The sequence below is a fragment of the Hesperophylax consimilis genome, chromosome 3, assembly GCF_061612785.1.
Source record: "Hesperophylax consimilis isolate HC1 chromosome 3, BYU_Hcon_1.0, whole genome shotgun sequence".
Taxonomy (NCBI): domain Eukaryota; kingdom Metazoa; phylum Arthropoda; class Insecta; order Trichoptera; family Limnephilidae; genus Hesperophylax; species Hesperophylax consimilis.
Genome location: NC_142838.1, coordinates 2,559,072 through 2,586,179, shown reverse-complemented (window position 1 = coordinate 2,586,179; position 27,108 = coordinate 2,559,072). Strand labels below are relative to the sequence as shown.

The following is a 27,108-nucleotide window of genomic DNA, read 5'->3' as shown; positions in this document are numbered from 1 at the left end:
GTAGCCGGTTATATAACCTTTGTATGCTTGTCGAATTTATAGCTTTTGTAGATATCAAATGTCTGTATAAACTTTAAACGGATACTCAATAAACATTTGTAAAATTTTCATTTCGCACAGACTTCTTCTGCATTTGATTTCCGTAGAAGGCATTTCACGGAGGTTTACTGTAATAAGATGAAATTAAATAAATTGTGTGGTTAGGTTTGGTTAACTATGTGATATACTGAACAGATGCTTGACTTGATTTGAGTACTGAGAATCTGACGGCCGACTTCTTCAAATAAAACTAAGCGTTCGCTAAGTTTAAAAAATGTATCGCACACGCATAATATCATTGTTACCAACCTAACTGGGGGAAACATTCAATCTAGTGATGGTATCAGGCCTCTGTTGTCGAGGAGTAAGGCTCTCGACTAGCAATCCGAAGGTCGCGGGTTCAAATCCCGGCGTGCGCAAGTAAATTTTTTTTGATGAATTTATGTTATTTCACAATTTATTAATTTAAAACAAGTATAGTATACTTACGGCACTTTCCAGAGTGGAAGATACATTCATTATCGCCCTAGTGTAAGACCACCATTCGGAATTGAAGCGTTGCTTGAAATTGCTTTAGCCATGTTTGGTGACCAGATCTGAGTAGCTAGGTACTACCCTAACTTTCTCTTCGCCATCTCCTCCCTCTCTGTACTACCTTCATAGGCTTTTGATAGAGTTTTCTCTGTCATTTAGAGAATTTCTTCCGGAAGGTTTATATATAATAATACAGGCATATTATTATATTATATTTATAGAAAGTAGAGAAAATTCAGTATTAAAAACATATTTTCGGGGGCTTACATTTGCTAAAACTTGTTAAACCTTATAAGATAATTAATGAGAATTGAATATCTTAAAAAAGCCTACACAAATCCACGGTGTTATATGTATATCTCCTAAGGATAACTTATGATAGTTTACAATAAAAAAAAGAATTATTGCTCAACTCTATTTTTTTTTCCTTTATGTAATTATTATTATTTATTACTAACGATTTTTTTATTCTACTAGTAATTATTTACGTATGACATCTGTTTCGCTTTCCGAAGACATTGTCTAACGATTGTAAGATTATTGTAAACATTTCCACGCTGAACTTCACAATACCGCCCCCTATGAACTAAACGTAACAGCTTTTACTTACGTATGAAGGCAGTTAACTGAAAACTATCTAATTTCCAATTCTGCTTTTTTGGTTCAAAAATGCCCCTACAGAATATTTTTTAAACTAATGAGGTCAAATTCAAAGCTATTGTCATAATATTTATATTGGTACAGAAAATGATATTAATTTTACAATAAATTACATATATCTTTTAGGTTGCATACTTTTTTAATGCGTTGGTTGAAGTGACTATAACGGATCGCAGTTTTAAGGATTCAGAAATTATTTTTTTTTATTAATATTTTTTCTGGTACATACATTGGTATAATTTTACAATAAAGGAAACACTTTTTTATATAAACAGTTAAAAAGTTAAAAATAATACATTTGGCAGATTAACCAAAAAAATTCCACATAGGCATCGCCAGTTCGTGGGTATACTTGTGTAATTTAACAGTTAAAATTTTACTCAAAACCAACCATTTGTTGAAGTGAAAAATTTTACTCACATACATACATTAAGAAGATTACAAATTAATTAATTATTAAATTACATTGACTGAGAATGTCCGTTGTCCAAAAGAAGCAAAGCGTGAGGAATAATAGTTAGTCCTTCCTTTTCTGTTTATTTGAGATGGAGGTTTTGCTATTAGATTTTACTACCCTATTCCAATGTACCTTAACCTGTCAATGTTTAGACTATCAGATGAAACCTTTTTGTAATGTGATATTTTTACGAACATCGTTTCTACCCGATAGATTTTATTGGGATTAGATGTATATAGTGTACAGTAGATATCAACATCTAACCGATATCCAACGCCTATAAAAATGAATAACCGAGAGAATTTACATAATATAAGAAAGTCTAGTGAAAGTAAGGAATGAGGAGTGAAACTTTTTTCAAACGTAAAATATACATACTATATAAAAAATATACATATAAAAAACAATGAGCATATCAATTTATCAAACTAATATATCCCAAGCCATGTTCAGCTTCAGAAGTGTCAGCTAATTTTAATCATTAAAAAACGTAATATTTTTAAAGCTATATAGTATATGAAATTAAATGAACCAGTGAGAGTTATTTAGGTATTTATAAACAGCTATCACAGTGTAATTTTGAACTTACCTACGTAAGGATTTTTTTTCTTTATTTAGTCTCCAATCACCGAAGCAGGGTTGTCTCTTTGTCTTTTAGTACATAATAAAATTATAATCGTTTTGTTCTGCAAACCATTTTAATGAATTGCGGGAAACAAGCATTACAATGCGACATGTTTACTTATGCGATTGCGTTTGGTTATGAAAGATATTTTCTGTTGAGATATCATCATTTTTATCAATATATATAATTTATCATGTATCAATGTATATCATTTATATGCCATTTTAATTAATTGCGTTACTTTGTATTCTGTATCCACAAAATGCAACAGTATATTCCTTTTTGTGAAAAAAGAACAAATTATAGACATTGAACAAACCAACACTATTATTTCATATTTTTTGAGACAAGAATTGAGTTTTGCTTTGTTTTTCATCCAAAATGTTTTAGGCGAACGGATCAATGCCATTGGTCAAAACGTATGTGAAACAAATCAATACGAAAGAAAACAGGAATTGCCGAATTTTCGGCGAATTATTAGTAGGTATTGTTTTGTTCTGTACGTGGATATTGAAGAAACTATAAAAATATTTTTTGTAGATTGTAACAAAAATACTCTTAATACTAAACATCAGTTTTAGGTGAAGAAGTCTATTCGCTAAAATGGTCTGTAGAACAAACCAATATTCCACAACCGAAGTCACAAAGATTACAATACAGGCTACAATTCTGTTATAAATAGATTACACACCGTTGATAACGCTTATGCTAATGTTGCTGATGTTTTTAATACGCCTCTATTGAAGTAATTGGACATTGTACTTTATTAAAAAATAAATAACATTGCTGTCATTAACTTTGTAATGATGTATATTCTTTTTCCTTTTATTTACTTATACAAAATCATAATTTGTCTTTTCTTTCTTCTTTCTATATTGTTCTATAACTATCATACCTAAATTTAAATGTTAAAAAAAATTGCCGTTAATTCTAAAAAAAAAAAAATTATAAATAAAATCCAAATGGTAACCCTTAGCGTTTTTCCTTTTCAATATCTCACTATTTATGTTATTTTTAAATCCCATTTTTCAGTAATTCAGTACATTTTAGTCAGTGTCTACTTAGCTAGTACCATCATCATCATCAAACATACTAATTTCGGTTGAGTTGCGTGAAAGCTGGCTCAATGAACTCAAATTCGTTTGAATTTAAGTGTCACCTTCAAAATGGGAACTGATTACATGAATAATTCAGACAAGAGATAAACTAGCTCTAAAATAATGTTTTACTGTTTCGAAAATTGGAACTGATTTGTTTGCCGAGAATCATGAATTTAGAATCTCCGATAATTTTTCACGGGTCTGTGCTAGTAAAATTAATAACGATGTTGCATATTTTTCACAATTTTTCAAGTCGCAGTTGTGTATAAAAATTGTAGTACACTGAACAAATAATCCATAAACGTATGAAAAAAATGTCGCCATTTTAAATACGCCCTTCTAAACGGGCCAATGAAAAAGACTCTTTGTCCAAGAAGGAAATACTAAAGCGGTTAAAAACAAAATTCGTTTTTTTTACTATAATTATGGCAAGCCACAAAGTAATTTTAATATTTTTTACTTAAATAAATTATTTTCTGTCTTTGAAATATTGTTTGATCAGCTTCACAAGAAGTGAGGAAAAATTGAGCTTACTTCGGGATCAACAAACATTTATCATTTGATGTGGAAACGCCTCGGAGTGGTTTCAAACTTCAATAACTCGGCTAATAATACACATAGCGCCTTAGTCTCATTTTAAAGAGGAAGGACAAATATGTCTACGCTAATATTACTTCAACATTCGTGGCGAAGAGCCGGAAGAGCGCACAGGCGAAGAAAACACACAATTTTCAATTTTCCAGATTAGACACGTTTCCATAAGCGGTATCATATCTCAGCTCAACTAATTATCCGATCCGAGTGAACGAAGTACTCTTTTGAAGAGAGGTGTACGAGTATTTGTTACTACTCAATCCAGGCTTCAATTGTATATAAAAACGCATATCAAAAATAGCTTCAAGTGCATGTTTAAATTATGTAAAGGGTTTATTTTTTAGGGGTTTGGTTTTCTGTATATAATTTGAATTTTATAATGAAACTTTACTGGTTCATGCAACCATTTAACATGTAATTATTTAAATAAAATGTGTACAACTGTTTGTCTCCATAATAATCTAAAATTAAATTAAATTTCAAAAACTCAAAAAAATACGTGGCTGTGCCATTGATGTATTAGTTTATGGGTTGTGCATTTAAAAAAGTTTAAAAACATTCATTTAGATTTTCTTAAAATCGCGATATATTATGACGACAAATTACAACCTAAATTACAAAACTCGGGCACGAAAACGTAGAGCGTAAAATTCCGAAGAGGATGAACCCAAAACCAGCACGTACTCTTACGAGCATACGTTCGGAATTTTTAAACTTAAATTAATACATGATTTGGGAGGCGTTAATGGGTACCGCCGCTCCGGGAACCATTTATTGGATAACTAACACCTCTGTCAACCCAAGTGAACCCGGATTCATGTGGTGAGGTTTGTCCGGGTCTTGGTGGTGAATGCGTCAGCCCAACAACTGCGTGACAGGCCAGATCGGGAGATACTGGTTGAGGGAGATCCTTTGAACTCTCCAGTCTGACTCTCTAGGAACATCGCCTTGCACCACAATGGGGGGGATAGTTTCATAGGTTCATCACTCTTGGACACATTGACCCCAAGATTCCTACCACCCCTCATGCCTTTGTCCTTCCCAGAACTTAATCTCCTTCGTTCCCTAAGAAGTCCATCCACACACTAACCCCAAAGAACACATAGGCCCTGAGAGGAATTATTTTCCTCAGGGCCTTCTGTATGGAGTTAATGTAAAAAATGCATAAACCAACCGACTAAAGGCAAACTTATGCTTACAGATTTGATATTTGAGAGAGGTATTAAAATAATTTCAAACCCATTTGTATCTTACTTCTCGTACAGTGGGTTGTGATCCTGTATTCAATAAATTAATATAAGTTGCAAATGTTGATAATATATTTCTCCAAAATGCAAAACATCAACAACACTATATTTCTTGATCTCAAAAACAGTAAAAATGCAAAAACGAAGCTTTAAACAGCTCTACTGAAAAACTACAATTTTGCACATTTGTTCTTCGGGACCATCGAATTGTTTTTTTTTTATGTATTTTCATTATACTGCACACATCGATTTAGAGTCTAGAGTAGACCACTCAGTGATTGCACTATTAACATTTATTGCTTTAATTGAATTTTTCGGTATCGAAAATGACCACAACCCTGTTTTATGTAATTACATTACAGTTTAGTGATCGCGGGACACCCGATACCTTACGCACCTCGGCTTACCCCTCGCGGGGGGTAATATCATGTTACCAAGGGAAAGAACCACCCAATACTCCATACTTGTATGGTCACTTCCCAACAACTTGCCATTCGTCGAGCCTTCAATATAATACTGTTCTTAAAATCAAACGTTTTTTTAAAGAAAGGTGTTAACCAGATTCTCCAGAAAAAAATAACTACTTACTTCCAGTATTATTGTAATCGAAAGTGCCGGTGATAAAGTCAAGTGTATTGCTCATCTCAGATCAGTGTTTATACGTGTATAGTGAAAATTTGATTGCCTAATAGGTAAAGTTGACTAACAAATGCGAAAAACTCGGATTATTAATTAATATTTTAGAAATAGTAATTCAAAGGTTCCATGATAACTCAACAGTGACAATTCAAAACACCTTTAAAAAGTGAAAAAACGAGTAACCTATAAACCTAAACTATTTAATATAATTTTTGTTTCATTACTTTTCATGACTTGATATCGCTTTTTAAAGGTGTGTTGAATTGCCATTGTGTTGAGTTGTTCGGTTACCCTTTTAATTCAGTAGATACCTGTCAATAATAAATAAGTTTTTCTGCTTTGGAATACGTGCGATTAATCCAATAATTTCAATATATATTTTGTCGATAACTTCTTCATTAGGTAACCGTTGTCTTATTATCCATCTCTTATCAAGTTCCACCTACTAACAAATTTCACGTTTGTGCCGCGTCATGTTGTATAACAGGAATGTGCATATTTTTACTATAAAATCCCTTATTTCGCAGAATTAAATGGTGTTTTCATCAAGTCTACTTACTGATATTTTTCTTGTATTTGCACTTTGGTAAGTGCAATTACAAAAAAATATCATGAAGATATCATGTGCGAAGATAGATAAGATAAAAAATGCTCATCTGTGAAAGGGGGCTACCTATACAATATTTTACGTAACACGGTTATTGTTTTATTTTTTTATTGAATAAATAGTTAATACATATCAATAAACAAGTCCTGCTAAGCCAATTGAATTGGTTTGTCAACAGGTGCTTAAAGTTTAGTTACGCATACATTTTTATAAGTTATAATTTACATCTTATATCTACAGAATCAACAATTTTTTCATACATATTAAAGTAGATATTTTTTCCGATAGCCAATTTTTCACCATATATTTAACCTTATTCATAGACTTACATTGCTTTATAGTGTCAGGTAATAAATTAAATATCTTTGGTATGTTATATTCAAACGTTCTCTGTCCGTATTTGTTATTAAATTTCGGAACTATTAACCCGTCATTGCGCGTGAATCTAGTACTGTATTTATGTTCTAATTTTTCTTTATACTGCGGGGTAAATATATACTGAATTATTTGGGTTATTACTTAGCTTAGATTATAATAAAACTGTTTCTTTATTGATATTCTTGCTCGAACTATTTTTTTTATTATTCATTTTGCTTTCACCCATTAAGAACTTACTACCTGCTTATTGCAATTTGCGGAGATGCATAATGTCGTTTTCACTGTAAACTATTTATACGTAAAGTTTCTAAATAACAAACTGACTCATCGGGGGCGTCGCCAGCCTCCAAGCTAGGGGAGGAGGGGGGGGCAGCTTACATTTTTTAAAGAGCTTAACAAAGAAGTAGTCTGAATAAACTAGAAATATTTATATTCAAGCTGACGTATGCCCAGCGTTGCTCGAATACCGTACATTAGTCCCAATTAGGTATGTGGTGTGGGTGAAGGAGTGAAATATGAATGACAACATTCACAAAGATAAGGAAAAAGCGCCGCAAGCGAACATTTTTTTAAGTCGAATCGCTAATCAATTTTTACCGAAGAAGGCAAGAAGTAAAAACAATATTCCAGCCTTGATTTTAAAGATTTCAATAGAAAATTAAAAAAATATCCAAAAACATTTTATTTTCAAATACATACAATAAAATTTTAAAAATTATGTCATTGAAGAAGAAAATGTAATTAAATATTTTAGAATAGTTCTAAAATAATTGATTTAATCTTTCAGAATAATTTATCAAAAAATATGGCCTTCCATATATATACAGATAAAACTTATTTAAACTATGTTATAATCATCATAAACATATTCAAAATATCTCGGCATAATTTTACTATATCACCACCAACGTATTTTTAACAATTGGAATACAACGTATACTAAATGGTATCGTTCCTTCGCAAGAACTGGCCACTTGCAAAATTCATACTAATCCCGTAGAACAAATTTTCCAATAAAGTCCAAAAATAGGTCTCTTTAAGTGTCGTGTGTTTTCTAATGCACGGCTTAGAAAACACACTGACTGAGAATTTAAGATGGAGGTGAATTACAAAAAAACAACATGTACTTCATTTCAACCAAATTACTATAGGCAAAGAAAAATATTAAAATTTACGGAAATGGAAAATAATTGGAATCCTTGAAATTAGAATAATATATTAATAATATATATATAATAATATCATTGATGTCGCTATTCCAAATTATTGTAATATTCAAAAATCTGTTTCTGAAAAAATAAGAAAATACACAGATCTAGGAAATGAGATTAAAAGAATTTGTTATTTCGGCTACTGGCATTATACCTAGCTCTCTCATTCAAAATTTAGGCGTATTAGATCTGTCAAAGAATGTATGTATAAAAATGCAAAAATCAGTCATTTTAAATACATGTAGGTATGATTACGAAACATTTTTTAAATATTTATATTAAAGGATCAGTAGGATTTATAGGTCCAGTTAGATTAGAGTCCAGAATTCTACCGAGCCGAACCCTCCGATATGAAAAAATATCTGGAGTCGGTGAATTATTTTCCCATTTGATTGTGAGTTGACGTGTTGTTGTTCTTGTATTGTTTTGTATTTATTATGCTTATATAATGCACTTACATAGTGTGGATTGACTAGATGATCATTTGTGGAAAAGTTTGTGGAAGGGTTTAGTTTTTCCTGTGGGGAAGATTTAACCTGGACATAAAGTCAGAAAAATTAAAAATATATTTTTTTGTAAAGAACCACCTCAGGTGTAAGACTACATTATAAAAATAAGAGATGCTGCGTATAAAGAGTGTGTAGTAATGCTGAAGCTAACGGCATAATATAAAACTTGTTTGACTTGACAAAACAAGTTTTACGTAATGAAAGACTTAAGATGATTTCTAGCAAGATAATATTATTTTCAGATGCCAGCTGTTGACTTTGTGATTGTCAGTAAAATATTTTCTTGTCGGAAAGATGAGCCAAGATGAAAAGCAGAAATTGATCAAGAATAGCGAAGTTGTACATAGAGATGTCAATGGAATTTCATCAATTCCTTATCAACAATACGGTGGGCCAAGAGATGCACAAGTGGAGAGTACGTAAGTTGATTGAAATATATTCTTCTGCCAAATTCTGATAATTTGATAATACTGATTGCCGCACACCAAACAAGGACGTATTTATGGACAGGCTACCAAGGCTGCAGCCCATGGGCCCGAACCACAAATAAGGAAATCTAGTCAATTCTTTTATTATGAATTTCCTTCTAACGTAAATAACAGTATTTTTTAATATATGAATATATCGTCTAACTGAAATAACAGTATTTTGTTACAAATTTTAGTTCCATATTTAATTTTTTTTTTCAATTTGCATTTTAAAAATGACGTGGTACGGGTGACGTCATTCATACGTCAGTATTGTGAGGTCAACAGTAAGGTCAATGCCACTCGGGTTGGTATGAAAAAAAAACGCAATTGAAATATGTTGCAAGATTTCCAAAAAACATGAATTCTTTTAAAATAATTTGTCCTGATAATTGATTGAAAATAATTGATTGTAATCGTAATTGTAGTTAAAAAATATATACTTATCTCCGTTTTGGCTGTTTCATAGGTTCATGATAGGTTCATCTACTTATGAGTTTATGAACAGCATTAAAAAAAAAATATATTAAATTACTTATTAGTTTTCTACTTTGATTAATGGAAAAATGATTAGGGTATTTCACCATCTTCTTGATAGCTTATCCATAACATAGCTTATAGGAACAAATAAACATAAATACTCACAATAGGTAGAAAACTCGGCCAACTTATCCGATATATGGCCATTATTCATATGTTCGAGTACAGAATAGTAAACTTGGACTTAAATATAATAAATAAATATAAATAAATATAAGATAATAATATAAAATATATACAAAAAAGTAAATACAGTGGAAGCTCTCATAACGAGCACCTCCTATAACGAGTAATTTGCATAATGAGCAAAACAGATGATGAAAAAAATGCTCCATTAACAAGCGACATTTCGCATAACGAGTGACGCAGAAAGGGCAAGTCCCATCTCTCAGACCAAAAAAAGACAGCGATAAGAGAATAAAAGTAACGCGAGCAAGTAAAAGCGAGAACAAGGTGTTAGCGTGTCTGATCTAGCGAGCACATTCAATCGGTCTACATCCACGAGTTATACTATCAAAAACAAGGATAAAATTAAGAAGATAGATGCAACACCACTACGTTACTCGAGCTTATGGTTCAGCAGGTTATTTCTAACTTTGAAACTCTCCACTAAAACACCCTTCCAGCGTTGTTTTGAGGTGACTGAAGGGACAAGTCTCACTCTCAAAGAGTTTTAGAAAGATCACTTTCACAGATGAGGGGTTTGAAAGAATACCCGTGGAGTCTGCAGTCGACGAGATTGTGTCTTTGGCCAATACCATGGAACTGGAGGTGGATAACAACGATATTGATGAGCTTGAGGAAGAACACAGTCAAGTACTGACTACCGAAGAGCTTATGGAGTTGCATTGTATTTCACGGCAAGAAGTTATGGAGGAGAGTTTTACGACTTTCTGGTTTGAAATAATCAATAAACATCTAGACTTAGAAGTTGGAGTAGAATAGGGGGGTATTTCACCATCCCCTTGTTGGCTTATCTATAAGCTGGAGTAACTAATAGTAAATGGATGGCTGGAGTAATGAATAGTAAACTTGGATTGTATAAATAAATAAATAGTTAATCGAAAATATACGTTATCCTATGGATAAGCTATGAAGAGAATAGTGAAACACCCCCTAAAAATATTAAATCCCTTTGCAATATATTTTTTTATTATATGTATCTACCAATATGTTACTTTAGGTTTTAAGTTATGGTAGGTTTAGTAAGGTTAATTTTATGTAATATGACTAGAAAAACCTAATACCTGCAAAGCGTAAAGCCATTGAAGCTCTTATTTGCAATTTATTGATAGAAATATTTTTTTGTTTTCTTTAAATATTTAAAACTTCTAAATAAAACCTTGCAGTTTTGTATTTTCCTAGGTACGTACAAATACAAAGCAACTGCCTCTATTCAAATTCAAATGCATCAGCTATTTGTACAACTGAAAACTTCATGGTCCTGATATTTGAATGTTCTCTGTAGTTGTCTTAGCCCGTTGTCCCGTTGGCTCGGTAACGGTAAGGAATCGACAAAAACCAGAGATCCAGCGCAGGAAAGTCCCAAAATGGCTGCGCTGCAAACCATATCGAACTTAACTTTTCTGGGCAGGATCTTCGGTTTTTGTCGATTCCTTACCGTTACCAAGCCAGTGAGACGACGGTCTTAAATTAAATTTCTAGAATGTCATCCTGCTACTAAATTACCTCTCCCATGTTCTCATAAATAATGCATCTAACAGAATATGACAGCGGTATTATTCTACTATCATAATAATTGGTACTTGCTAATAACTTCATTTTTCATGATAACATCCAGTCCGTTGACATGGCTGCAGAAGGCTGCTTTTGGCGTAGGTCACATCTACAATGACCTCTGCGCTGCTATGTGGTTCTCCTATACCCTGCTCTTCCTTCAGGTCATTCTGGACATGGAGTCTACAACTGCTGGGTCCATGCTGTTACTAGGTAATAAAATTATCAAAGTTAATAAGTTATCAGGTTGCCGAGTCAAGACAATGAGATTAAAATAGACTAAGTAAAGGTCAAATCCGGCATCGCATGCAGATGTTATAGGTTAAACAGTGGAAATACTTCAAAGCGTCGCATAGGGATCGTTTCTGTCTCCGAATTTGTTTATTTACCCATAAATGACCTTTTGTAGGGTGCACCAATTCATTTTTTCATGTGGATGACAGTACAGTCCATGATAGCTTTTTGTTTGACAAGCACCCAAAGAACACAAATTCCAAAAGCGTGGAGGGCTTTGAAGCAGAGAATGGACGGCCACCTCGAGAGGGTTCTTCTCTTAGGGTAAGAATAACCTAGTCGAATTTAATGTTTCAAGGATCCAATGATGTCTGATTACATCTAAAAAGGATTGAAATCCGAATATGCCTTCTATTGATATTCTTTGTGTAACTCTAAGTGACCAACTTAGGCATGGAAGCTTCATTGAAGTCAGAGTTCATTGAAGCCTATTGAAGTTAACCTTTCAGAAGCTGGGTGTACTGTACAGTACCGTAGATACTTTAGTAGTACTGCTGACCTAGTACAAATTGCAAGTGCAATCGCAAATACAAATCTCTACTTTTGAGTTTGGCAGCCACCTCTGGTCTGGAGCCCCAAGGAGCTTGAAAACAACCCTTGACTCTGTGCAGAAAAGGGCATTCTGTTTGATAAATGTCCCTATCTTAACGAACGTATTGCAATCTTTAGAGCACAATGTCAGGTAGGAATGATGTCCTTATTCCACCAGTACTTCAATGAAAGATGCTCTGAATAACTAGCATCATTGATCCCTTCGGCACCGGTGCATAGTTGGGAAACACACCAAACGCGCGCCCATCATTTGTGCACGGTTGACATTTGTCACATGAGAACTGGTTGTTTCTACAACTCATTCTAGAGTTCAATAGCTCGGCTGTGCTACGATTTACCGACCTCCATGTTTCCTCCCTCCTACAACATGGGTCTCTTCAAGACCAATGGTCACTCCTTCATCTTCTCACAGCATCCAGACCTTCCTCCCAGTATCCCCAAAGATGACATAAGCCTGAGGCAAATTATTTTCCTTAAGGCCTCCTGTTAAATAAATTTAAAAAACGGTTGTAATAAAATGGTAAGCTTTGCGAGAAAGCGAAATAAAAATGTCCATTCGCACATACTCGAAAGTGAGTTGTGGGTTATTTTTCTGGGTTAATTTGAATAACTACCAGATCTGGTGCTTGGAGTGACATAAATAAGAATGTCGAGTTTTGCTGCAAAATACCTCCCCCATTTTGAAGATAATCTGCAAAACGGATTACATAAGTAAGATTGTAATACAGGTAGTACAATTTTTTTGTACGTATGTATAAGAGCACTACATTAGAATCTTTATCATTTCATCCTGTATCAAATGATCCACCAAATGAGAAAAAGTAAGAATAAAGGGTAGTAAATGAATGGAATAATAATGGATAATATAGGATAGTAGGGAAATTCCTGGCTAATGATAGAGGGACCTAGGCATAACTTTAGCCAATTGTTGTTGTTTGTTCAATAATGACAATTTTATATTTCAGGTCAAGTAATGGATGCATTAGCGACTCCGGTTGTCGGAGTCTTTGCAGATAAGTGGGGCAGTAAGCGCATATGGCATTTAGCAGGTAATATAGCAAGTGAAGAGAAATTAAATGCTTATCAAAAGGTATGTCATACAATGTTAAAACTACACAAATGTATTTCTGTTGATAGGGACGGCATTAGTGTTGTGCAGTTTCCCGCTTATATTCTCTAGGTGCCTGGGATGCTGGATGAGCTCTGAGGGCTCCTACCTGATTTGGTGGCAGCCATTCTATTACGGCATTGTGATTGTTGTATTCCAATGTGGATGGGCGATAGTACAAATATCTCACCTTGCTATGATTCCTGCGCTGACACAAAATCTTAACGAGAGATCAGAACTCACGGCAATACGGTAAAAACAACTCATATTATTAATACATAATAAATTCAGAAATAATCATAGTGTAAATTAAATCCTAGGTGTGTACTCTATAAATGTATATTTATTTGTACATTTTCCTGATTGGAAGTACAGTATCGTCCCGGAGAGGCACCCTTTAGAATCAAAACATTGCTTAAAATAGTTTTAGCTATAGTTATCTGAGAAGCCAGATTTACTATTTCCCTTCCTCTCCCTTACTTCCTTTAGCCTCATAACATTACCGAAATCGGGGATGCCGTAGTTCCCCCAGCTTTGGGCAATTTAGTTTTTCCTGCGGTACCACATTCTAAACCTAAAACTAAATAATTATTTTCTAGATATACTGCTTCCGTGTGTTCTGGCGTTACAGTCTACCTGATTACTTGGGGAGTTCTACGGATAGAAGACAATACACTGTCCTCCTTGGGACCCACGGATGATTACAAATTCAGGGTAGGTTATAAAATTTACCATATTATGTAAAATACAACAGTAGGTTAAGTTATTTTATCAGAGATGAAAGTAAAAGGTGACAAAGAAAAGCTATCTGTGTTTCAAATAAGTGACCCAGCTGTTAATTTGTTTGTTATTGAGTGGAAGATCCTCTCACAATTACAACATTATGTTGTTCTAGATAAAAATGCGTATCATCACAAATTCCATAAGTGTCTTGTAATTGCAGGATGTCGCCCTGATTCTGACAGCTATTGGAGGTTTCCTGACTATAACATTTCATATCGGTCTTCAACACCAAAAAAACATTGACAGACGCAATTCAATTGAACGTGAGAAGGAATGTTTAAAAAATAATGAAGTTGTCATTAAAGAATCTCTTGGCTCCATGTTGTATGGTACCAAAAACATTAATCAAGAAATCTCCGGACCAAAAGTGGAAAAGAAGAATTTCTTTTTATCACCATTGTTATATCAGTCAGCTTTATTGTAAGTAAAACCCTTACAATCATCTCAGTAAGGTCAGTTGTTGGTTACATTCCATTGTTTTGAAAATTTTGTGCAAGCGTTTTAATAAATTTTATTGACAACTATTACAGACACAAACAAACAATATGGCTTCTTGAATTATTTTTTAATATAATGAAAATGATATTTCAAGGTGATGTAGCTCATGATGGTATTAACGTTCAGAGCTGAAAATAGTTGTGACCTATACATTATTCCAAATAATATCAAGAGTTTTTCCTGCTTCACACACATATTATATTTTTTACTTTATGTTTTAGATATCCACAATTAAAACAAGTTTTCATTTCAGGTATGTGGCGTCACGGATTTTTAGCGCATTGAGTTTGGTTTACATGCCCCTATTTTTAGATGAGAGACTCAATTCCCCAGAAACAACGGAGACCGTGGAAGCCATTGCCAGCGTACCATTGGTTTCATACATTACCTCATTCTTCACTTCCATATTGTTGAAATACAGAACTCGATTTATAAGTAATAAGGTACAATTGTCGTTTTCCAGTTGAGATGTTGGAGTATATATTATTAACTACACATTACTTTTAGAATAATGAAAACTAAACAAACAATATCCAAACAAATTGCAAACTGGATGAATAAGAAAATCCCATATTCTGCAGAAAAAAATTGATATGTAATACCCAAAACACTATTGTGTGTATGAATTGTTTTCTGTTCCACACACATCTGTAAACAAGAAAAAAAACTAAACATAAAAAAATATCACAATCCCAAATTGGTTCGTCTATTTATGAACATTTAAAAATTAATGAATTTTCTAATGGAAAAACAATTAACCTTCCCGAATATTTTGAAATGCTGCTTAGTAGGTAGATAACAACCTACATGTTAGTATTTCCTACAAGCATCTACCTATCAAATCATCAATTTTTTTTTAATTTATTCTCTAATGGGTTCCTGTACCTCTAAAATTAATTTAAAAAAAAATTATATTGCATCGACAAAAAGCATTTACATGTACAAACTAAAACTAGTACACTAAGGATGGGTTGTTTAACAGAATTTGAAAAAATTCAAGTTCTGTGAAAGTTCTATTCACTTCTGTTATTATTTAATCATGGACCGATTGTTCACAGTACCAAAAATATTTGGATGATTTATGTAGCGCCGTTTTTGTGCAAAATCACCTCAAGGGCGCTGTGGCTTTACTAGGATAGTAAATGAACTTAATTAGGACTTTCACAGAACTTGGATATTAACTTTGAAATTTATTGAATTGTTAAAATTCTGACACAATCTGCCCAAATTAAATGTTACTATTGTTAGGAATTTATTAGTGTCAATAAGCCAATTTGAAATGATAAGCACTATGATTTGCAGGACGGGTAGATTGAACAAGATAAATTCACATTAAACTGAGTCTAATTTGCAGTTGCTGTACATGCTAGGATCTCTAGTGAGCATGAGTGGCTGCGTGTGGGTGGCCATATCATTGAACCCCACTTCTGGACCATTCCAACTTTATGCAGTAGCTGCTCTTTTAGGTACTTCACTAAATTATTACTTATTCTTCTTTTTCTCTAATGGAGAAAAGATTGAGAGACACAAGCAGGATTCATAACCCGGAACCCTACATCTCCATCAATCCATATGTGGCATGTTTTCTCCGTAGACGATTATAACTCTACTAGTTACTTTGAGTGAATAGAAGAACTCTTCTAAATTTCTCTTATTTAATAAAATTAAAACCAAAGTTTCCTCAAAGTAGGTACTTAAATAACTACGAATAAACCATATTATTTATGACTTTTTTTGAACTTCAAATAAAGAATTATACGATTGGACGTAGTTCTGCAAACTGGATCCAACCCACACAAACATAGTTTTGAGATAATCAGTTTTAAGGAAAAGTTGGATTTAAAAATATTGTGTAATTATTTAACTGTCCTTTTTTCTGTTACTTGCTCGTGTGTAATATGTAGGATTTACTAAGATGAAGAGATAATCATTAAAATTGGCATGGATCTCTTTAACAAAATGCTATTTGTGGGTAACAAATAGGTACAGATATACATGATAAAAGATATATGACTGAAAGCGATTACATTTTATGTCTTTTTAATTAGAAATATCAGAAAGGAAGATTTAAATGTTATAAAAACAACAAAAGTTTTCAAATAATTATCGAGTTCACATCTTCATCCATCAACATTACGCTTCACGTTCGATATCAAAATCTGAACTGCCCGAAAATCCATCAGCATCACCTTTGTTTTTGTTTTTGAATCTTTATTTAGATGTACGCTAATTTTTTCACACATCTAGTAGGAAAATATAAAAAATACAAAAAATACAATGTACAAAAAATAACATTTTAAGAGAAAATGATAAATACACAAAATTACATTATATAAGATATCTAGGTGACTAAAATAATATTGGTGAGCATGTTCAACAATAAAAAATTATTTTTTACATACAAAGAACATGTCCTACGAAAAGTTCTAAAGCTTGGGGCTTCTTTTACGACATTTGGTAGGTTATTATAAAGTTTTTGCCCTTTATAAAACGCGCTGTTTTGTGTGCATGAAAGTTTAGTTTTAGGAAGCCTAACATCTCTGCGTCTTCTCGTAGGATAATTGTGAACATTTTCATGGTATAATATAATATTTCTTTGCAGATAGTTTGGGAGCATATTATTTTAAAGCTTATACATCATTGTTAACGTATTATATATTATATGTTGTTTGGTTGTCATCATATTTAAATTTTGTAACATAATTTTAACTCTAGCAAAAATGTTGCATTTTAAAATCATCCTCATCCCCCTATTTTGTATAACCTGTAGTTTATTATTTTGGGCTTCGTTACATAAGAATAAAACACTGGAACAATAATTTAAATGCGGAGTTACAATAGAATTGTAAAAAAAGGCGCGTTGTCTTGAAATCCAAGTTATTTCTGATCCTTTTTATGAATCCAACTTTTTTAGCAATTTTCTTTGTTATGTATTCTAAGTGTTCATCGAATTTTAATTTTTCATCTAATATTACACCCAGATATTTAATACTACTCACCCTTTCTATGTTTACATTATCAATTTTTAGTATTGCCTGCTCGTTTCCACCTACACTATCCACAATTAAAAATAACATTTCATAACATTCAATTTTAGTTTGTTTTGGTTTAACCAAAGTGTTACATAATTTAAGTCAATTTGTAATTTTTCAATGGTGTCCTGTAAATTTTTCTTTAATAGAGTTTTTTTTCTAATAAGTTTTATATGTAGATCCTGTGCATGTCAGGATGTTAGCATGGCGGGACGAAGACCCCTTTTATGTCCACTTCAACAAAAGCTTCCTCAAATGAAGATCTCATCAAAATGGAAAAAGGGTTTATCTTTCTGCAAGAGAATTTTTTTAGTTTTCAAACATGAAACTTTTTTCCACACGTTGTTTTTTTTCTATACAAAATATTCTTTCCCACATGCGACAGAGCAGAAAACATACGAAGGGTCCTTTTTAATGACCGTTCAGGGATTTTTGCATTTGCATGTCTGCATTATATGAATATGGTCTTCTGGAGTGTATATTCTAGTATGTATCTTGAGTGCTGTATCTATTTGGCTAAAGTATGTAAACTATCGGCAGGAAACTATCTTTATGTTTCGGTTTTTGCGAGAGTTGTGACAGCCGCAACTCTCGCTCCAGAAAATAGGTTTCTCAGCATTTATTTTTTTTCATGTATCTAATAAGGCAAGACGCCACCTCCTGAGTACCCCTTCTAACTTGACCTTCTACCCATTCATTTCTAAAAATTTTGTCATCTGAACCAACATGAATGCTCAGATTTTACACCTACAGCGGTCTTTTACAAAAAAAAACAGTACTTGTAAGTTAAACGTTATGGTTTCAGCCTCAGGATCAGTTTCAGCCATCATCAAGTCACCGTTATGGTTTCAGCCTCAGGATCAGTTTTAGCCATCATCAAGTCACTTCTCATTTTATTTTGAAAACACTTCCACAAGTTGTTGTGATGTTTAATTCGCTCATTAACCAGATGGTGCATTCAGCCTCTGAATTGTTTTCTTGAACAGCAAAAGCATCACACTTGTTGCATGTATGTTTTGTTCAGACGCTTGATTCACTATTGATTGAACCTATGAAAATGTTTTTGTATTTTAATAGGGATATTTTTTTAAATCCAGTCTTACATACATCCATAATAACATACATAATAAAAAGGAAATTCTTCAACAAGTGTATAATTCCAGTCATCACCTATGGATGCGAAACTTGGGCACTCACCAAACGCCACAGAGAAAAGTTGGAACGCTGCCAGAGAGCCATGGAGAGAAGTTTGACAGGAATAAGAAAACAGGACAGAGTGAGATGTAGCAAAATAAGGGAGATAACTAATGTTGCCGATATAGTTACCCAAATAGACCAACAAAAATGGAGATGGACAGGTCATATGATCCGAGACCCACGAGAGAAATGGTGTAAAAATGTCACTGACTGGTATCCCAGAGATGGCAAGAGAAGTAGAGGACGTCAAAACATGAGATGGAGGCAAACTGAGGCAAACTGAGCTTCGGGATATATTATAATAAACAAAATATTTCTAATATTAATGTACCTAACAGAAGTTCAGAATAAAAGGCTTATTATTATTATTATTATATACATACATCCACTTAATATAAGTCATATTTTTTTTGATTTTCATCTAGGGCATTAGAAATTTTGCATTACAATTTTCACGTCTGTAGTTTTTTTGAAATAGTATTGTACATATTTTTGTTTGTTTCTTTTGTTTCTGGTAAACTCAAATTTCTTTTTTTTTGCCTTTTGACGGCCTACCCTAAATAATTGTCACTGACAATTATGAAGATCCATTTCATAAAAAACATAACAAAAGCACATCCTGCTGTTCATTTTATTCGTTATTAAAAGCGTTAACAGATCCATTGCATTTTACCGCGAATACGTGGATCTTTTATGTTGAAATAAGTAGAGAAAAAAAAGACTATTTGAGATTTGCAACAAAGAACCATGCTGATTGGTTTTCGTTGGAAAAATTAATGAAATAAAAATCATTTGATACATCCCAGTGTTAAAAGGATCCACGCGAATTGGATCTATTTTGAAAATCAATTAAGGTGATGCCATACGTAGTAATTCAAAATCATGTGTTTTCATTTGAAAATTTGGTCGCCTAGAAATGTTTCAGATGCTTTAATTAAATACTGCGAGTAGAATACATCTTGGCCTTTGAAATAATCGAGTATTTTTTAGATAAGTCTTTTTATAAGCCCTGAAAAAAATAATGTAAAGGCCTATGAAAACTGCTTTAAAGTTCAAAATCTCCTACTTACGAACCCATTTTCGGTTATGATTTTATTGTGTAATGTGGAAAATTAAGTTATTTATAAAATGATCGAAAAAAAATTAAATATTTATCCCTGAACATCCACAAAATAAAATAAAAGGCACTTTTAGCCATGTTTTTTCTTGCATAAATCAAAACAGGCGGATGGTTTTAAGCGGGAATTGAAACCTTATCGCCATCTACGTAAGGGTTGTTATTGATAACGGTTCAATTTAAAATATTACACGACGTAGTGCATCGCCTTAAGTTAAAAAATCCATTTGCTTTGGACCCCACATGAAATTTTTAGTTACTATTGCAAACTAGATTCATTCTTCTTGAATCTTTTTTGTAAATATTAAAAACCCACTAACAGACCTTGGTAATATTTTACACAAGCATAAGTTTGTACTGAGATACTAAATAGCATGGATCTTATTTGTAGAATATGAAGAAAAAAAATCTCTTTGCAGTGGTATAGTTAACTCATTTTCAGACTTTTGTGGGTTGGATCCAGTTTGCATAACTACATTCAATTTTTCCAAAGAAATCTCATTGACTACGTCAACTCCAATTCTTTTTTCGAACTTTCTTCAGGTACCAAAATATTGAAAAAATGGGAATAAGACAGCTTTGTTTAAATACATCGATGTCACATTTGAAACAAGAATCTTTACTGAACCATTAATACGACCACCGTCTTGAAACAGAAATGGAACCTACAAACAAATTTATAGACAGACGAAATGCAAAATTGTTGAATTAAAACAGAACTTTGCTGCGCTCATTTAACTAGATAGTATTTAGTCACTTTTCACAAGCGTGACGCATGTGATTAAGATTATAAGACAAAAAGAATAATACATGAACGTAGTCAGTCGTATATCCGACCTTCAAGAAGTAAATAAACTATACAATGCAAATAAAATTACAAAATAGAGAGAACATTTTTCCAATTGCAACTGTTGCAGAATTTTAAAAGGATTGGTGCCATATTGGGGCCATATACCTTGAACTACAAAACAGACAACCCCGTTTGTAAAAGAATGCAGATTATTGCATTGAAGGAAATTGCGTAATTTCATTATAAACTGAATTCAAAATTCGAAAATAACAATATCTTATTGTTTACTTTTTTAAATGATTGATTACTGGGCAAATACTGTACCTAACACAATCTCAAGGTTATTTAGCAGTAATTTAGGTTATTTTTATATTGTATTGAAATTTAATTCTTACATAATTATGGAATTGGCTTCATTCAGCTTCTGTAAAAAGTTATAAAATTCATTTTTATTAAAACACAAATAACTTTGTTTACATCACTTCATCAGGAGTAAGTATACACAGTGTAACGAAGTTCACCTCATCAAGAGTAAGTTTACACGGTGTACACTTAGGACGGGTTGTTTCGGAGAATTTGAACAATTCGTCAAATTTCAACGTTCATTTTCAAGTTCTGTGAAAAAAAATTTCAAGTTCTGTTTTTATTTCAGTTTTCTCAAGCAACTAGCCTACAATGATATAATAACAGAACTTGAATAGGACTTTCACAGAACCCGAAAATGAGCGTTGAAATTTGATGAATTGTTCAAATTCTCCGAAACAACCCGTCCTTAAGTGTACAAAGTGATGTAAACAAAGTTATTTGTGTTTTAATAAAAATAAATAATGCCATCACAAAGTGATGAGCTTTCAGAAGAAATTTTCTTCTAAAATTCATAATATTCATCGGCCGTGTTGAAAATTTTCAAAGGCCATGTTTAATCGGCGTCGTGAACTTCTGTAGCTAATATTTATTAGGATGAAATCTGGTATTTCACACATCATGGTGTTTTTAATATTATATAAAAATAAAATATTTTTGCATTTGGCAGTTTTCAAATTTTCTTCGGCCTAATTCTACTTCATATAATCCGGGCCTCTTCAAGACCCACAATAATAAACCCCTACCTTTACCCGCCTCACAACTTTGCCCAAAAGCATGGCGATATAGTTCCTGTGTCTTTGAACTGTACCGACAGGGGTGCTCTCGTGAGGTATCACGTGATAAAACAGTATTATGAAACTGACTTACAAGTATGTACTTATTTTATTTAAGAGATTTTTTTTGAAGACAATAAAAAGTTTGATGTTAAGGGTCATATTTTCTGAAATGTAATTATCTTACATCCCGTGTGCAGCTGTGGATTTAAAAAATATATATTTTAGTTACATACTCATCAAAAATAATTAAAATGTGGGCCTCAGACAAATTTCCATTATTGGAGGTGTTTTACATTAATCCCTAATAATGAAGTTGTTTGGTGTTAATTGTAATGTTTAAGGTGCTGGAAGTTCAATAACCATGGTGTCCAGTTTGTGCATAACAGCAGACTTAATTGGTCCACATTCAGACCAGGGGGCTGTGGTCTATTCCGTGGTCACATTCGCTGACAAACTCATCACTGGCCTGGCTGTGATCATTATTGAGAATTAGTAAGTTGAAGCTCCTTACAATAAGTTTAAATTAATAAACTTGAGTGAGAAGAAAAAAAAACTCTTTTAACCTATGCTGTCGAGGTAAGTAACACACAGTGCCTTCCTTGTGACACTCAAAGAAGACACTGTGTTTTTACAACGTGAACAAGTCTATTGTTAGATAGATCCAATGTTGTCTTTGTTTATTCCTGATAGCCTTAGTTAGCGGTACATTTTTTCACGTTTTAAAAGTATCTTGTTCCGTTGGCCCCAGAAAAACAAACTTGGTTAACTTCTGTAACCTGCTCAGGAATTACCAATGGGCGATTGGGCTAATTGAGAGATTGGGAGATAGTAGAAATCCCTGAAATATTAAACAGGCAGTCCTTTACCTACTCCCTACCTACATCAAACAGAAGTACCCGATCAAAGATCAGGTGATGGGTACTCGGGTCATAGGTACAACGGGTACTTTCGACTTACGATCATCTCTCTTCTCTACTCTGAAATTTTTTCTATGAGTAAAAGTACCCAATCAAAGAGCAGATACTCTCGACCCGCTTCATCAATACCTTCACTGCTTTTAAAATGATTGGTCGACCCAGCTCTAGTCGGTCTTAGATACCAGACACTCTTCTTTATTTATAACTATTTGATGTGTACCCGGCGTTGCTAGGGCTTATCCTCAGAAGAAAGACATACACCATCATACACCTGGGATTTTTCTGTAGGCATTGTTAAGATATACAATTCCGTAGTGCATTATTTCGATGTATCTCACAAGGTTTATCCAGAGTTAGCAATGTAGTGTTTGAAAAAACAATTTTACGACTTGATTATAAAACATCGACTTTTCTCTGCTTTCTATAAATACAAATATGAATGTATTGTATATGTAAACCTTTCGGAAGAAATTCTCTAAGTGATAGTTAAATGCCTAATAATATCGGTTGCGTAGTTTAAAAGAACTAAGCGCACAAACAGACAGATGCGGATAGCGAATTTATTTTATACTATTTAGAGATCAAAGATATATAGATGTAAAAGCCCAGCTGGGCGTGAAATCAAATAAAATAAAAAATTGTATGTATTTTATTTTGTGTTACAGTAAGTGTGAAAATCAAGTAGACTGCCCCCAGTACTACAGGCAGATATTGGCGTACGTGTGTGGAGGAAGCGCATTCCTTGGTTTTATCACTATAGTAATCAGCTGCATCCTTACCTCCAGATGTTGCCAGCGGAAAGTTTGCATTGTGGCGTAGAGATGACATAGAAAACCATTGGATTTTACAAAAGAAGTGAAATGAACTGCGGGTAGTGGGAGAGTATTATTATTTGATCATAAAAATGGTAGAATTCAACTAGCAGATGGATTGAATCTAAACCTAAAGGTGACAAACCCAGTGACATTATAATAAATAAAAATGTCATTCTTAAAATATAAACATAAAAAATGAGAACGACTAGAATTCTCATATTACAAATTCTCACACAAATTATTTAAATAAAACTTCACTTCAACTCAATTACTATAAAATACAAGTATGTATTTGCATATTTGGCAAAAAAAAAAACTTTTTTTGAAAGCGTAGTTTGTCATTTAGAGTTGACAACATGTTCGAACTTGTAAGTATAATGCAGGTATAATGTGACATTTTTTGCCGGAATTGGTATTCGTGATACAAAACTTAGCATGAACTCGGCACGGGAAATATTGTTTAGGGGTATTAATTTGAACTAAATTGGAACTCTAATGTTTTTTTAGCTTCTCCCCCCACGTAAATAGTTGTTTCGTGTATTAATTAAGTTGAAACGCAGGTTATTTCAATCATTTGTGCATATGAAGATTGAAGCGGAATATGAGAAATTTACCAAAATAGGGATGAATAGAAAAATAATATTTCACCAGCGTATAACTAGCTCTTTTGGGGAAACTGCTTAGGTTAGATTATATTTTATTTTTATTAACACATTATCGGGTAAGAAAGTATAATTTACAAAAACATTATTTTACAAGTTATTACGAAAATAGAATCAGCTGGCGCATGGTAAAAATGCGTCGGCGATCAAGAAGTTAAAGGCAATTCTGAATTCAATTTTTTTTTCTAGAACAATCGAAACACATACACACACAGCCTCAGTTGTCGAGGAGAAAGGCTCTCAACTAGCAAGCTGAAGGCCGCGGGTTCAAATCCCAGCGTGCGCAAGTATATTTAAAAATAATATATAGTACATTTGTGGCACGTTCCAGAGTGAAAGATACTATCCGTATCACCCTGGTGTAAGACCACCATTCAGAATTGAATCATAGTCTGCTTGAAATGGCTTTGGCCATGTTTGGTGATCTGAATAGTTAGGTACTTCCCCACCCTCCTCTTCCCCATCTCCTTCCCCTCCCGGTTATCTTCAGCCTCACAACATACCCCAATTGGGGATGCCATAGTCTCACTGGCTTCAGACTGTTGGGAGCAGTTGGAACTCTTATGCGGTTTCACATTAAAAACATGCATATTAATTAAGTAATGTATATCATCACTATCTCACTTTCTTTTCCGACATTTACAATTTTGTGAGTAATAAAAAATAACATTTTGTTTATATCAATGTCATTTGCATATAATATTGATTTGGATTTTAATTGTGCGATTCAAACACTTGCTCGTTATACATTTGTGCATTCTAACACCTAATTGGGCAGTTTTCGCAACTTTTCAGGCACTCAGTGCACGCCAGCAACTTTAGTTGCGGGCAACAGTTTCATGGGTAAATATTTCCCTAATCTTTCCGTACCTTTTTATAGGTACAAATTATGGAAATTACACTTCATTTCAACTTAATTACTACAATAAACATAATTTATCTCGGGATAGATGGTAAAAGATCCATTATAATTTAAAAAAATTTAAAACAGAGATCAAAGTTTTCCTCATAAAACAATCCCTTTGCTGCCATTTTGGACTTTTTATGGAGTGACACTTGCGATAGTTTCGTTTCAATTACTAAATTAGACCTACTATTACTAAACTAAGATAATAACCTATTTTGTGCATGTAAATAGTTGTTTCTTGTAGTAATTGCTCAAACAAAGTGATATTGCCATAATATGTGCCTAAAAGATCGGTGGTTAGGGAAATAATTCTATTTGCGTGCATAAAAATTCTTTACAGCAAAGAATAACTCTTTATTCTATGATTACGGTGTACGGAGGTGTGAACACAAGGAAGACTTTTTGAATTTGATTGAATTTTATTGTCATAGCAACTAAAGTTGCTCTTGTGCAGGGGTCCTGATTGCGGACCATAACATAGCTTATGTATTTTATCTAGACATTGATTATCATAGTCTTAGACATCTTTATTAATTAACTGTACATTATGTCATGGGTAAACCTGCTTGTGTATTAATTATATTCTTGTTTACAGAATACCTGAGTTCAATCATGTTCTCTGAATGACAACAATATATGTTCGTATTGCCATTTAATTCAGGTATAACATAAGAAAAGGCTAATACCGTCAACAAGAAAATCAGGCTTTCGGGGAATAAAATTACTATGTAACCATTGACAAAATATAGTTAAGACACATTAAAGTAATCATTTAAGCAGATCGACTTTCATTCATAAACTATTTACCTTAAATTAAACATTAACTCGAAACGACATAAACTGTCAAACGTTTGACACATAAATAAACCAATCACATGGTTTGACAGTCAAACTGACAACGTGACAACAGAAAAAAGCAAACGAGACAAACTAGAAATAAAAATATCCATAGAAAAAATATACTTCTTCGGCAGGTAGTGATGTTTGTCCTTGGAAAATCGATATATTTTATTACGAAATTCAAATAGATAAAATAAAATAAAATTATAGTGTTTCCAAATGACATATCCCAGGCATTTAAATGGTTATTACTTAACTTCAACAATAAATTCTAGAGTAAAGAGTAAAGAAATTTGAGCTTCTCTTCTTAGTTTCTTCAAAACATTAAATTACTATAGAAAGATGAACATCATTTTTAGATGGTTAATTTCATTACACATCACACGAGCACTTTTACTTGTGAGTGATTCACAATGCGTACTTCTATTTAAAAGAAATTAATAATTTCATGTTAAGCTTAGTGAGTATAAGTCAAAAACATTAACTTTTCAGGAGAGCAATTTCAAATTTATAAAATATAATTGCTTTAGAGTATAAGTTTAAAAAATGTAATTTTATATTATTTCATATTTTCAATCTCTGGGACAAAGTTTTCACGTGGTATCAAAATGAAAAATTCTAAAATTAAAAACAGAATTTTGTTACTTAATCACCCAATGAAAGCAATTATATATATATATATATATAATTGCAATGAAAGCAATTATATATATATATATAATTGCTTTCATATATATAAGTATATAATATATAAGTGAGTACAGTGATTTTATAGTATAAATTACAAATGGTTAAAAAATATATTTACAATCGCAATCTCACTAAATAAGAAACTGGTTCTTGTGCTTGGTGAGCGAGTTACACTAATTATGAGGAAAATAGAATAACATTTATATGGAATAGGTAAGTATATACAGGGTGTCCGGGGTGAATGTGCAGTAATTTCGGGAGGTGATTCTACATGATGGTAGAAGTAAAAAGGAAACATAACTTTTTAAACCCTTAGATTTACCTTTCAGCTACAAACGAATAACTGCGCCGGCATGTGCACACTGCATTATTATTGCTTTTGGATCATTTTAAATTGATCCTAGAACTAACACCCGCTAC

General features: G+C 32.8%; 1 protein-coding gene across 1 annotated transcript; it reads left to right on the top strand.

The window, feature by feature from the left end:
* The first annotated feature begins 8,759 nt into the window (after positions 1-8,759).
* On the top strand, positions 8,760-25,911 carry LOC149424836 (major facilitator superfamily domain-containing protein 12-like). Its single transcript, XM_089650823.1, has 10 exons — positions 8,760-9,019; positions 11,409-11,557; positions 13,156-13,239; positions 13,328-13,550; positions 13,898-14,012; positions 14,242-14,501; positions 14,833-15,022; positions 15,934-16,045; positions 22,199-22,349; positions 23,440-25,911. The coding sequence occupies exons 1-10, from the start codon at positions 8,895-8,897 to the stop codon at positions 23,591-23,593; spliced, it is 1,563 nt and encodes a 520-aa protein (XP_089506949.1). The 5' UTR covers positions 8,760-8,894; the 3' UTR covers positions 23,594-25,911.
* The last annotated feature ends 1,197 nt before the right edge of the window (positions 25,912-27,108 follow it).

Excerpts from the sequence above, each read along its gene's own strand:
- LOC149424836 (XM_089650823.1), top strand. The coding sequence starts at position 8,895 with ATGAGCCAAGATGAAAAGCAGAAATTGATCAAGAATAGCGAAGTTGTA. Across the intron at positions 11,558-13,155 it reads TGGGTCCATGCTGTTACTAG|GTCAAGTAATGGATGCATTA; the intron begins GTAATAAAATTA and ends TTTATATTTCAG. Across the intron at positions 15,023-15,933 it reads CTCGATTTATAAGTAATAAG|TTGCTGTACATGCTAGGATC; the intron begins GTACAATTGTCG and ends TCTAATTTGCAG.